Raw genomic sequence first — 15,129 nt, 5'->3', positions numbered from 1 at the left:
TTGAAATGTTGCGTTCATATTTTTGTTCAGGATAATTATTTTTTCCTATTCAACAGAAGTGGGGCAACAGGGCTTGAAATGACTGAAATACTTTCTAAATTAAGGTGACAAATGGACAATTTTGCTTAACGTTTAAACTGCAATTTTTTCAAACTTTCCGTTGAATGATAAGAAAAAACGTAAAATTCCACAGCAATTCACAATGCTGAATAATGGTCCTATTACGTATCTATGACTGCTAGAGCCAGGCAATGAAGTTGTAGCCTATCTACTGCAGTCATATATCCTTGAAAGTGCCTTGGCTAGGCCTATCTATCTGCAATCAAAAGCTGTATCTTGCAATGGAATGTTGAATTTCGCAATTTCTTGGATTGCAATGTCTCGCAACTTCAGGAAAGCAGTGCCTATCATCAATGAATAGGCTAGGATATTCTACGTGCAACAGACCGAATTGTGAACACCCACTTGCGTCATTAGCAAAAAGAAAGAGCAGGCAAGCCAGTTGCACTGTGATAAACATTTTGTGGGGGGAAAAGACAAGAATTCCCCTGAAGGATTTTTCTTAATATTAAAGATCCCAATTTTGTTTAAACATTTTAGCTTTTAAACATTCACACCCCTATTCTAAATATAGTAACAATGAAATGATAAAATACTTGCTGTAAGATTTCACCTTCTTATAACTGTAAATAAATATGATCATTGTAGTGACAGTACAATATTAGCACAATTTCATAAAACTGACAGACTTTTCTGCCGGATGTCTTCTGAGCGAGATGCCATTCAAATGTGTGCAGACGTGTTACAACTACAGCTTTAAGCACAAAGCAATTTAGTCAGTTTGTGACCAAGAGAAAGTGGTCTTGTTTCAATTCTACAAAATTATTTTGTATTTTTTCCTGTTGAGAGCTATAAATCCAGCTGAGAACATCGCAGCGAGATGAAACCGCTATTGTTGCATCCGATAGACTCCCGTTTCATATGCAAGCTCAGCTATGAGGTTCACAGGCACAGGAAGTTCTTTGTCCGGATAGGCCAGAAAATGTGACGTGTCGCTCCCTATGCAAATTAACAATTTCCTGTGTTTGTGAACCTCACAGCTGCACTTGCAATAGCACACATGAATCGGGACAACCAGCGCTTTTAGAGAGTGTAAAGCAATTGGTGCTGTTCACAGGGTACGCTCTACACAGAAATATTGGTCAGAACCGCTCTAAGTTTCGTAAATAGGGGACATAACGTTTAAGAGGTTTTAATACCCTCTTCATAATGTGTGTTTTTTGCTCCGGAAAACCAACCCACAGTGTGTTTATATGGACTTAATCGGCATAGGCCCTGCGATAGACTAGCATCCTGTCCAGTGGGTGTACTTGTATAGAACATCAAGCTGCCTCACACTACTTACTTACCTAATAGGCATAGGACTAGGGATGTCATAGGAGTAGCTAACACATCTTTTTATCCATGGCTGTTTGCAAGATACGCCAGCCTCTAGCTGAGGGCAAGACATGCCAAACACTACAATTAAGTGTTTCAATTAATCTCACTGCTCCCCAATAGCACTGTTTGTCGCCAAACTTGATGGTAGTGAGAGTTTGAGACCTTGGAAAAGCTAAAGACAGTGGGCTTGTTCGACATTGTAGCCGACAGTGTAAGCAACTGCCGACTGACTGACAAATCACTTTGCATCATTAATAACTACTCAGTCATTATTATTTGTAGATCAGTCAGTCAATCACAATGCGTCACAGATTTGATCCGCTCAAACACGGCCATCGAGTGGTTATGGGGGAGGAGTAGTGTTTACGGTAGTAGGATGTTTACGGTAGTGTCACTGTGCTGTTTATTAGAATGACATGCTGATATGTTAATTTAACCTCAGTCTTGTGTCCTTCCATCTAGGCCGAGTTACTGTCAAGCACTTTGATAAATGCTGATTATAAAAGGGCTTTATCAATACATTTGTTTCATTGAATTATTGATTAATTGATGCCCTTTATAAATTAATTTGATTTATTAATTGAGGTAGTGAGTGGTTGATTAATGCCCTTTCCCTCCAGGAGATGATTTGATTGATTGATTGGTGCCTTTTCTCCTCTAGGAGTTGATCCTGCCGCTGCTGCTGCTGTGCCTGCTGATTCTGATCAGCACCCTGAACCCACATGTCTACTACGGAGGCATCAGTACCATGGAGCTGGAGAGGGAGGACTACCACTTACTCAAGGGCCTGGGATACACCCCCATTAACAATGCCACCAATCACATCATGGAGGAGGTGGCACAGGAAATGCGTAAGTAGGAGGATAGACATGAAGTGCGTAAAATGCTAATATAGGGGATATTGACTTGCTTTGGAGTTGTCGCACAAATGCTAAAACGTTAGCATTTGGCGACTGTGACCAGGTTAACAAAACCAAGGCATGGATTAAGCCCTCCCCGTCCCGTCATGGATTTAGTCTAAAAGCATTGCCTTGGTGTAGGCCAGGGGTGTCAAACTCATTCCACGGAGGGCCGAGTGTCTGCAGGTTTTTGGTTTTTCCTTTCAATAAAGCCCTAGACAACCAGGTGTGGGGAGTTCCTAACTAATTAGTGATGTTAATTCATCAATCAAGTACAAGGGAGGAGCGAAAACCCGCAGACACTCGGCCCTCCGTGGAATGAGTTTGACACCTGTGGTGTAGGCTAAGCATTGATTGGAGCATGGAGGGGATTTATATGGGCCCTTGTCAAAAGTTGTGCGCTATAACAGGAATACTGTGCTATTGGGGACGCAGACAGTGTATTTATGTCTGCCTTATTTCTTGTGATTTCCTGATTGCACTGTAGACTTGCAGGATCGCCTGGAGATGTTCTCTAGTGAAGAGGATCTGGAGAATGCCAGTCTTTATGAGCCCTCAGGCTACGTTGGGGTGGTCTTCATGGGCAGCACACCCACCTCTTACAGGTTGCGCTTCCCTTACAACCATCTGCCCCTGCCCAGCGACTACACTGAATCTATTGGTGAGAGATGATTTTAATTTTGCTATAGATAAAGTATTTATTTTTTAATTGTGAGCTAGAGTTGAGCCTATTCCTTCCTAATGTCCATTAGTGAGAGAGACAGAGTTTGACCCTACCCTCTTTGAACAAGCAGAACATCCCCAATACAATAGAAAGCCTTCCGCTTGGAGATGTATTGTTTGCATACTGCTAGATGATTTTAAACTCCAAGATTATTCAAAGGATTGGTCACTAGTCCATGTACAGATGTGAGTTATGAAGGCAATAACGGAGTGTGTCTGTCTATCTCTTTATTTGTCCTCCCTCCCTCAGCCAACTGTTTTGCCAGCTCAGTGAACTGCAGAGCAGCTAATTACTGGTACTCTGGCTTCATCCGCCTCCAGACTCTCATTGACGCCGCCATCATACAGGTGAGATCAAATCAAATGTTATTTGTCACATGTGCCGAATACAACAGGTGTAGACCGTACAGTGAAATGCTTACTTACAAGCCCTTAACCAACAATGCAGTTTTAAGAAAATACCTTAAAAAAAAGTATGAGATAAGAATAAGAAATAATTAAAGTGCAGCAGTAAATAACAATAGCGGGGATATATACGGGGGGTACCTGTACAGGGTCAATGTGCGGGGGGCACCGGTATTGAGGTAATTATGTACATGTAGTTAGGGTTATTAAAGTGGCTATGCATAGATATTAACAGAGAGTAGCAGCAGCGTGGCATGAAGGGCAATGCAAATAGTATGGGTAGCCATTTGATTAGCTGTTCAGGATAGAGGTCGGCCGATTATGATTTTTCAACGCCGATACCGACTATTGGAGATCCAAAAAATGCCGATACCAATTAATTGGCCAATTTTTATATATACATTTGTAATAATGACAATTACAACAATACTGAATGAACACTTTTATTTTAACTTGATACATAAATAAAAAATAAATTTAGTCTCAAATAAATAATGACATGTTCTATTTGGTTTAAACACACTATTGGAGAAGAAAGTAAAAGTGCAATATGTGCCATGTAAGAAAGCTAACGTTTAAGTTCCTTGCTCAGAGCATAAGAACATATGAAAGCTGGTGGTTTCTTTTAACATGAATCTTCAATATTCCCAGTTAAGAAGTTTTAGGTTGTAGTTATTATAGGAATTATAGGACTTTCTCTCTCTAAGATTTGTATTTCATATACCTTTGACTATTGGATGTTCTTATAGGCACTTTAGTATTGCCAGCCTAATCTCGGGAGTTGATAGGCTTAAAGTCATAAACAGCGCTGTGCTTCGAACATTGCTAAGAGCTGCTGGCAAACGCAGGAAAGTGCTGTTTGAATGAATGCTTACGAGCCTGCTGCTGCCTACCACCGCTCAGTCAGACTGCTATATCAAATCATTGACTGAATTGTAATATAAAAAACACAGAAATACGAGCCGTAGGTCATTAATATGGTCAAGTCCGGAAACTATCATTTAGAAAACAAAATGTTTATTCTTTCAGTGAAATACGGAACCGTTCCGTATTTTACAGAACGGGTGGCATCCAGGAATCAGGAGGATAGAGTTATGGTCAGATTTGCCAAATGGAGGGCGAGGGAGAGCTTTGTACGCGTCTCTGTGTGTGGAGTAAAGGTGGTCTAGAATTGTTTTCCCTCTGGTTGCACATTTAACATGCTTATAGAAATGAGGTAAAACTGATTTAAATTTTCCTGCATTAATTAAAGTCCCCGGCCACTAGGAGCGCCACCTCTGGATGGGCGTTTTCCTGTTTGCTTATGGAGGAATACAGCTCATTGAGTGCGGTTTTTGTGCCAGTCTCGGCCTGTGGTGGTATGTAGACAGCTACGAAAAATACAGATAAACTCTCTAGGTAAATAGTGTGGTCTACAGCTTATCAAGAGATACTCTACCTCAGGCGAGCAAAACCTTGAGACTTCCTTAGATATCGTGCACCAGCTATTGTTTAGAAATATGCATTGGCCCTCACCCTGTTTCTTACCAGAGGCTGATGTTCTGTCCTGCCGATGGAGTGTATAACCTGCCAGCTGTTTGTTCTTAATGTCGTCGTTCAGCCACAACTCTGTGAAACATAAGATATTACAGTTTTTAATGTCCCGTTGGTAGGATATACGTGCTTTCAGTTTGTCCAATTTATTTTCCAAATATTGAACGTTAGCTAGCAGAACGGAAGGCAAGGGCAGATCCTGATCTCTTTCCGCGAAACCTACGTTTCCTATTCCAGCGAATCACGGGGATCTGGGCCTGGTCGGGTGTCTGTAGTATATCCCTCGCGTCCGACTCATTGAAGAACTCCTCGTCCAATTTGAGGTGAGTAATTCCTGTTCTCATGTCCAGAAGCTCTTTTCGGTCATAAGAGACTGTAGTAGCAACATTATGTACAAAACAAGTTACGGACAACGCGAAAAAACAAACAAAATAGCGTGGTTGGTTGAGAGCCGATAAGATGGCAGCCCTCCCCCCGGCGCCATGTTTAACAGGTCAAGGTTGTTGTAGAGATCTCTTCAGGATGTTCAACGTCAATCTTACTTGACCTCCTGCTTGGATGATTGATTTTGAACCTGTGACGGAGACCCAAATGACTCCTTATTCCCTATGTAGTGCACTACTTTTGACCAGGGCCCGTAGGGAGTTGGGTACCATTTGGGATGCACCCTGTTTATCCAGTTTTCTGCAGCAAAGGGAGTGATGCTGTTTTTCGTTTTGTAATTGCAGTTTATGTTTTAACAAGAAAATGATTTTCCATGAATTGAATGTAGTCTACTTTCTGTATGCTATATTTGCCTTTTACTTTGTTGCAAAGCTTATTATTTGCCTATGGGAATTATATTCTACACTGAACAAAAATAGAAATGCAACATGGAACAATTTCAAAGATTTTACTGAGTCAAATCAAATTTATTTATATAGCCCTTACACCAGCTGATATCTCAAAGTGCTGTACAGAAACCCAGCCTAAAACCCCAAACAGCAAGCAATGCAGGTGTAGAAGCACGGTGGCTAGGAAAAACTCCCTAGAAAGTCCAAAACCTAGGAAGAAACCTAGAGAGGAACCAGGCTATGAGGGGTTGCCAGTCCTCTTCTGGCTGTGCCGGGTGGAGATTATAACAGAACATGGCCAAGATGTTCAAATGTTCATAAATGACCAGCATGGTCAAATAATAATAATCACAGTAGTTGTCGAGGGTGCAACAAGTCAGCACCTCAGGAGTAAATGTCAGTTGGCTTTTCATAGCCGATCATTAAGAGTATCTCTACCGCTCCTGCTGTCTCTAGAGAGTTGAAAACAGCAGGTCTGGGACAGGTAGCGCGTCCGGTGAACAGGTCAGGGTTCCATAGCCGCAGGCAGAACAGTTGAAACTGGAGCAGCAGCACGACCAGGTGGACTGGGGACAGCAAGGAGTCATCATGCCAATTAGTCCTGAGGCATGGTCCTAGGGCTCAGGTCCTCCGAAAGAGAGAATGAGAGAATTAGAGAGAGCATACTTAAATTCACACAGGACATCGGATAAGACGGGAGAAGTACTCCAGATATAACAAACTGACCCTAGCCCCTCGAGACATAAACTACTGCAGCATAAATACTGGAGGCTGAGACAGGAGGGGTCAGGAGACACTGTGGCCCCATCCGATGATACCCCCAGACAGGGCCAAACAGGAAGGATATAACCCCACCCACTTTGCCAAAGCACAGCCCCCACACCACTAGAGGGATATCTTCAACCACCAACTTACCATCCTGAGACAAGGCCGAGTATAGCCCACAAAGATCTCCGCCACGGCACAACCCAAGGGGGGGCGCCGACCCAGACAGGAAGATCACGTCAGTGACTCAACCCACTCAAGTGACGCACCCCTCCTAGGGACGGCATGAAAGAGCACCAGTAAGCCAGTGACTCAGCCCCTGTAATAGGGTTAGAGTTAGAGAATCCCAGTGGAGAGAGGGGAACCGGCCAGGCAGAGACAGCAAGGGCGGTTCGTTGCTCCAGAGCCTTTCCGTTCACCTTCACACTCCTGGGCCAGACTACACTCAATCATATGACCCACTGAAGAGATGAGTCTTCAGTAAAGACTTAAAGGTTGAGACCGAGTCGGCGTCTCTCACATGGGTAGGCAGACCATTCCATAAAAATGGAGCTCTATAGGAGAAAGCCCTGCCTCCAGCTGTTTGCTTAGAAATTCTAGGGACAATTAGGAGGCCTGCGTCTTGTGACCGTAGCGTACGTGTAAGTATGTACGGCAGGACCAAATCGGAAAGATAGGTAGGAGCAAGCCCATGTAATGCTTTGTAGGTTAGCAGTCAAACCTTGAAATCAGCCCTTGCCTTAACAGGAAGCCAGTGTAGAGAGGCTACCACTGGAGTAATATGACCATTTTTTTGGGTTCTAGTCAGGATTCTAGCAGCCGTATTTAGCACTAACTGAAGTGTATTTAGTGCTTTATCCGGGTAGCCAGAAAGTAGAGCATTGCAGTAGTCTAACCAAGAAGTAACAAAAGCATGGATTCATTTTTCTGCATCATTTTTGGACAGAAAGTTTCTGATTTTTGCAATGTTACGTAGATGGAAAAAAGCTGTCATTGAAAAAGTCTTGATATGTTCGTCAAAAGAGAGATCAAGGTCCAGAGTTACGCCGAGGTCCTTCACAGTTTTATTTGAGACGACTTTACAACCATCAAGATTAATTGTCAGATTCAACAGAAGATCGCTTTGTTTCTTGGGACCTAGAACAAGCATCTCTGTTTTGTCCGAGTTTAAAAGTAGAACGTTTGCAGCCATCCACTTCCTTATGTCTGAAACACAGGCTTCTAGCGAGGACAATTTTGGGGCTTCACCATGTTTCATTGAAATGTACAGCTGTGTGTCATCCGCATAGCAGTGAAAGTTAACATTATGTTTTCGAATGACATCCTCAAGAGGTAAAATATATAGTGAAAACAATAGTGGTCCCAAAACGGAACCTTGAGGAACACCGAAATGTACAGTTGATTTGTCAGAGGACAAACCATTCACAGAGACAAACTGATATCTTTCCGACAGATAAGATCTAAACCAGGCCAGAACATGTCCGTGTAGACCAATTTGGGTTTCCAATCTCTCCAAAAGAATGTGGTGATCGATGGTATCAAAGGCAGCACTAAGGTCTAGGAGCACGAGGACAGATGCAGAGCCTCGGACGCCATTAAAAGGTCATTTACCACCTACACAAGTGCGGTCTCAGTGCTATGATGGGGTCTAAAACCAGACTGAAGCATTTCGTATACATTGTTTGTCTTCAGGAAGGCAGTGAGTTGCTTAACAGCTTTTTTTTTTTTTTTTTAATTGAGAGGAATGGAAGATTCGATATAGGCCGATAGTTTTTTATATTTTCTGGGTCAAGGTTTGGCTTTTTCAAGAGAGGCTTTTTTACTGACACTTTTAGTGAGTTTGGTACACATCCGGTGGATAGAGAGCCGTTTATTATGTTCAACATAGGAGGGCCGAGCACAGGAAGCAGCTCTTTCAGTAGTTTAGTTGGAATAGGGTCCAGTATGCAGCTTGAAGGTTTAGAGGCCATGATTATTTTCATCATTGTGTCAAGAGATATAGTACTAAAACACTAGAGTGTCTCTCTTGATCCTAGGTCCTGGCAGAGTTGTGCAGACTCAGGACAGCTGAGCTTTGGAGGAATACGCAGATTTAAAGAGGAGTCCGTAATTTGCTTTCTAATGATCATGATCTTTTCCTCAAAGAAGTTCATGAATTTATTACTGCTGAAGTGAAAGCCATCCTCACTTGGGGAATGCTGCTTTTTAGTTAGCTTTGCGACAGTATCAAAAAGAAATTTCGGATTGTTCTTATTTTCCTCAATTAAGTTGGAAAAATAGGATGATCGAGCAGCAGTGAGGGCTCTTCGATACTGCACGGTACTGTCTTTCCAAGCTAGTCGGAATACTTCCAGTTTGGTGTGGCGCCATTTCCGTTCCAATTTTCTGGAAGCTTGCTTCAGAGCTCGGGTATTTTCTGTATACCAGGGAGTTAGTTTCTTATGACAAATGTTTTTAGTTTTTAGGGGTGCAACTGCATCTAGGGTATTGCGCAAGGTTAAATTGAGTTCCTCAGTTAGGTGGTTAACTGATTTTTGTTCTCTGACGTCCTTGGGTAGGCAGAGGGAGTCTGGAAGGGCATCAAGGAATCTTTGTGTTGTCTGAGAATTTATAGCACAACTTTTGATGCTCCTTGGTTGGGGTCTGAGCAGATTATTTGTTGCGATTGCAAACGTAATAAAATGGTGGTCCGATAGTCCAGGATTATGAGGAAAAACATTAAGATCTACAACATTTATTCCATGGGACAAAACTAGGTCCAGAGTATGACTGTGACAGTGAGTAGGTCCAGAGACATGTCGATGATGGCTCCGAAAGCCTTTTGGAGTGGGTCTGTGGACTTTTCCATGTGAATATTAAAATCACCAAAAATTAGAATATTATCTGCTATGACTACAAGGTCCGATAGGAATTCAGGGAACTCAGTGAGGAACGCTGTATACGGCCCAGGAGGCCTGTAAACAGTAGCTATAAAAAGTGATTGAGTAGGCTGCATAGATTTCATGACTAGAAGCTCAAATTGAAATTTGCTATTGTAAATGTTAGCAACACCTCCGCCTTTGCGGGATGCACGGGGGATATGGTCACTAGTGTAACCAGGAGGTGAGGCCTCATTTAACACAGTAATTCATCAGGCTTAAGCCATGTTTCAGTCAGGCCAATCACATCAAGATTATGATCAGTGATTAGTTCATTGACTATAACTGCCTTTGAAGTGAGGGATCTAACATTAAGTAGCCCTATTTTTAGATGTGAGGTATCACGATCTCTTTCAATAATGGCAGGAATGGAGGAGGTCTTTAACGTAGTGAGATTGCTAAGGCGAACACCGCAATGTTTAGTTTTGCCCAGCCCAGGTCGAGGCACAGACACCGTCTCAATGGGGATAGCTGAGCTGACTACACTGACTGTGCTAGTGGCAGACTCCACTAAGCTGGCAGGCTGGCTAACAGCCAATTATCTACAAATTCTATCTTTTGGGAGGGGCAGAAAACAGTTTTCAACCAGCGATTGAGTTGTGATGCTCTGCTGTAGAGCTCATCACTCCCCCTAACTGGGAGGGGGCCAGAGACAATTACTCGATGCCGACACATCTTTCTAGCTGATTTACACGCTGAAGCTATGTTGCGCTTGGTGACCTCTGACTGTTTCATCCTAACATCGTTGGTGCCGACGTGGATAACAATATCTCTATACTCTACACTCGCCAGTTTTAGCTTTAGCCAGCACCATCTTCAGATTATCCTTAACGTCGGTAGCCCTGCCCCCTGGTAAACAGTGTATGATCGCTGGATGATTCGTTTTAAGTCTAATACTGCGGGTAATGGAGTCGCCAATGACTAGGGTTTTCAATTCGTCAGAGCTAATGGTGGGAAGCTTTGGCGTCTCAGACCCCGTAACGGGAGGAGTAGAGACAAGAGAAGGCTCGGCCATCAGACTCCGACTCGCTGCTTAATGGGGAAAACCGGTTGAAAGTTTCTGTCGACTGAATGAGCGACACCGGTTAAGCATTCCTTCCAGAAGCCATGAGAAAGTTGTCCGTCTGCGGGGACTGTGCGAGGGGATTTATACTACTATCTGTACTTACTGGTGGCACAGACGCTGTTTCATCCTTTCCTACACTGAAATTACCCTTGCCTAACGATTGCGTCTGAAGCTGGGCTTGCAGCACAGCTATCCTCGCCGTAAGGCGATCGTTCTCCTGTATATTATGAGTACAGCGACTGCAAGTAGAAGGCATCATGTTAATGTTACTACTTAGCTACGGATGGTGGAGGTCCTGACGAACCATGTCCAGATAAAGCGTCCGGAGTGAAAAAGTTGAATGGGGAAAAAGAAAAAAAAGTTGTGAGGGAAAAAATAAATAATATAAACGGTAATTATAAAGTAAAAACCGTAAAGTTGTCAGGTAGCAAAGTAAGGTTTACAGCTCATATAAGGAAATCAGTCAATTTAAATATATAAGTGAATCCCTTAATCTATGGATTTCACATGACTGGAAATACAGATATACATATGTTGGTCATGGATACCTTAAAGAACCAAAAACAAATTAAGTAGGGGCGTGGATCAGAAAACCAGTCAGTATCTGGTGTGATGACCATTTGCCTCAAGCAGCGTGACACATCTCCTTTGCATAGATTTTAGAGGTTGACCGATTTAAAAAATGTCAACGCCCATACCAATTATTGGAGGACCAAAAGAAGCCGATACCGATTAATCTGACGATTTTTGTAGGTGTGTGTGTGTGTGTGTGTGTGTGTGTGTGTGTGTGTGTGTGTGTGTGTGTGTGTGTGTGTGTGTGTGTGTGTGTGTGTGTGTGTGTGTGTGTGTGTGTGTGTGTGTGTGTGTGTGTGTGTGTGTATACATACATACATACATACATACATACATACATACATACATACATACATACATACATACATACATACATATATAAAAATCGTCTGATTAATCGGTATCGGCTTCTTTTGGTCCTCCAATAATCTGTATGTATGTATGTGTTTCTTTTGACCGATTCTATACCAATAACATACATACATACATACATACCGATTTTATATACAGTGGGGCAAAAAAGTATTTAGTCAGCCACCAATTGTGCAAGTTCTCCCACTTAAAAAGATGAGAGAGGCCTGTAATTTTCATCATAGGTACACTTCAACTATGACAGACAAAATGAGAAGAAAAAAAATCCAGAAAATCACATTGTAGGATTTTTAATGAATTTATTTGCAAATTATGGTGGAAAATAAGTATTTGGTCACCTACAAACAAGCAAGATTTCTGGCTCTCACAGACCTGTAACTTCTTCTTTAAGAGGCCCCTCTGTCCTCCACTCGTTACCTGTATTAATGGCACCTGTTTGAACTTGTTATCAGTATAAAAGACACCTGTCCACAACCTCAAACAGTCACACTCCAAACTCCACTATGGCCAAGACCAAAGAGCTGTCAAAGGACACCAGAAACAAAATTGTAGACCTGCACCAGGCTGGGAAGACTGAATCTGCAATAGGTAAGCAGCTTGGTTTGAAGAAATCAACTGTGGGAGCAATTATTAGGAAATGGAAGACATACAAGATCTCACCCCGTGGGGTCAAAATGATCACAAGAACGGTGAGCAAAAATCCCAGAACCACACGGGGGGACCTAGTGAATGACCTGCAGAGAGCTGGGACCAAAGTAACAAAGCCTACCATCAGTAACACACTACGGTACCGCCAGGGACTCAAATCCTGCAGTGCCAGACGTGTCCCCCTGCTTAAGTCAGTACATGTCCAGGTCCGTCTGAAGTTTGCTAGAGAGCATTTGGATGATCCAGAAGAAGATTGGGAGAATGTCATATGGTCAGATGAAACCAAAATATAACTTTTTGGTAAAAACTCAACTCGTCGTGTTTGGAGGACAAAGAATGCTGAGTTGCATCCAAAGAACACCATACCTACTGTGAAGCATGGGGGTGGAAACATCATGCTTTGGGGCTGTTTTTCTGCAAAGGGACCAGGACGACTGATCCGTGTAAAGGAAAGAATGAATGGGGCCATGTATCGTGAGTTTTTGAGTGAAAACCTCCTTCCATCAGCAAGGGCATTGAAGATGAAACGTGGCTGGGTCTTTCAGCATGACAATGATCCCAAACACACCGCCCGGGCAACGAAGGAGTGGCTTCGTAAGAAGCATTTCAAGGTCCTGGAGTGGCCTAGCCAGTCTCCAGATCTCAACCCCATAGAAAATCTTTGGAGGGAGTTGAAAGTCCGTGTTGCCCAGCAACAGCCCCAAAACATCACTGCTCTAGAGGAGATCTGCATGGAGGAATGGGCCAAAATACCAGCAACAGTGTGTGAAAACCTTGTGAAGACTTACAGAAAATGTTTGACCTCTGTCATTGCCAACAAAGGGTATATAACAAAGTATTGAGAAACTTTTGTTATTGACCAAATACTTATTTTCCACCATAATTTGCAAATAAATTCATTAAAAATCCTACAATGTGATTTTCTGGATTTTTGTTTCTCATTTTGTCTGTCATAGTTGAAGTGTACCTATGATGAAAATTACAGGCCTCTCTCATCTTTTTAAGTGGGAGAACTTGCACAATTGGTGGCTGACTAAATACTTTTTTGCCCCACTGTATATATATATATACATACCGATTATTGGAGGACCAAAAGAAGCCGATACCGATTAATCGGACGATTTTTATATGTATGTATGTATGTATGTATGTATGTGTGTGTGTTTGTGTGTATGTATATACACTGCTCAAAAAAATAAAGGGAACACTTAAACAACACAATGTAACTCCAAGTCAATCACACTTCTGTGAAATCAAACTGTCCACTTAAGAAGCAACACTGATTGACAATAAATTTCACATGCTGTTGTGCAAATGGAATAGACAAAAGGTGGAAATTATAGGCAATTAGCAAGACACCCCCAATAAAGGAGTGGTTCTGCAGGTGGTGACCACAGACCACTTCTCAGTTCCTATGCTTCCTGGCTGATGTTTTGGTCACTTTTGAATGCTGGCGGTGCTTTCACTCTAGTGGTAGCATGAGACGGAGTCTACAACCCACACAAGTGGCTCAGGTAGTGCAGCTCATCCAGGATGGCAAATCAATGCGAGCTGTGGCAAGAAGGTTTGCTGTGTCTGTCAGCGTAGTGCCCAGAGCATGGAGGCGCTACCAGGAGACAGGCCAGTACATCAGGAGACGTGGAGGAGGCCGTAGGAGGGCAACAACCCAGCAGCAGGACCGCTACCTCCGCCTTTGTGCAAGGAGGAGCAGGAGGAGCACTGCCAGAGCCCTGCAAAATGACCTCCAGCAGGCCACAAATGTGCATGTGTCTGCTCAAACGGTCAGAAACAGACTCCATGGGAGTGGTATGAGGGCCCGACGTCCACAGGTGGGGGTTGTGCTTACAGCCCAACACCGTGCAGGACGTTTGGCATTTGCCAAAGAACACCAAGATTGGCAAATTCGCCACTGGCGCCCTGTGCTCTTCACAGATGAAAGCAGGTTCACACTGAGCACATGTGACAGAGTCTGGAGACGACGTGGAGAATGTTCTGCTGCCTGCAACATCCTCCAGCATGACCGGTTTGGCGGTGGGTCAGTCATGGTGTGGGGTGGCATTTCTTTGGGGGGCCGCACAGCCCTCCATGTGCTCGCCAGAGGTAGCCTGACTGCCATTAGGTACCGAGATGAGATCCTCAGACCCCTTGTGAGACCATATGCTGGTGCGGTTGGCCCTGGGTTCCTCCTAATGCAAGACAATGCTAGACCTCATGTGGCTGGAGTGTGTCAGCAGTTCCTGCAAGAGGAAGGCATTGATGCTATGGACTGGCCCGCCTGTTCCCCAGACCTGAATCCAATTGAGCACATCTGGGACATCATGTCTCGCTCCATCCACCAACACCACGTTGCACCACAGACTGTCCAGGAGTTGGCGGGATGCTTTAGTCCAGGTCTGGGAGGAGATCCCTCAGGAGACCATCCGCCACCTCATCAGGAGCATGCCCAGGCGTTGTAGGGAGGTCATACAGGCACGTGGAGGCCACACACACTACTGAGCCTCATTTTGACTTGTTTTAAGGACACTACATCAAAGTTGGATCAGCTTGTAGTGTGGTTTTCCACTTTAATTTTGAGTGCGACTCCAAATCCAGACCTCCATGGGTTGATAAATTTGATTTCCATTGATAATTTTTGTGTGATTTTGTTGTCAGCACATTCAACTATGTAAAGAAAAAAGTATTTAATAAGAATATTTCATTTATTCAGATCTAGGATGTGTTATTTTAGTGTTCCCTTTATTTTTTTGAGCAGTGTATATATATATCATACATACATACATATAGTGTCAACCCTAAGTCTAAATATTGCTGTTACATTGCACAACCTTCAATGTTATGTCATAATTATGTTAAATCCTTGCAAATTAGTTTGGAATGAGCCAGGCGGCCCAAACTGTTGCATATACCCTGATTCTGCGTGCAATGAACGCAAGAGAAGTGACACAATTTCCCTA

The 15,129-nt window shown here is 43.2% G+C and overlaps 1 protein-coding gene across 1 annotated transcript in view; it reads left to right on the top strand.

Annotated features, from left to right (window-relative positions):
* abca5 (ATP-binding cassette, sub-family A (ABC1), member 5) overlaps positions 1-15,129 on the top strand; it is a 120,937-nt gene that overhangs the window by 21,436 nt on the left and 84,372 nt on the right. The window contains exons 3-5 of the mRNA XM_038992100.1: positions 2,102-2,291; positions 2,827-3,000; positions 3,313-3,410. Coding sequence (XP_038848028.1) covers positions 2,102-2,291; positions 2,827-3,000; positions 3,313-3,410 — 462 coding nt within the window. The remainder of the gene's footprint in view (positions 1-2,101; positions 2,292-2,826; positions 3,001-3,312; positions 3,411-15,129) is intronic.

This window comes from Salvelinus namaycush, chromosome 4, assembly GCF_016432855.1.
Source record: "Salvelinus namaycush isolate Seneca chromosome 4, SaNama_1.0, whole genome shotgun sequence".
NCBI classification, from domain to species: Eukaryota; Metazoa; Chordata; class Actinopteri; order Salmoniformes; family Salmonidae; genus Salvelinus; species Salvelinus namaycush.
The sequence above is the reverse complement of the archived record's forward strand: the minus strand, read 5'-3'. Positions and strand labels throughout refer to the sequence as shown.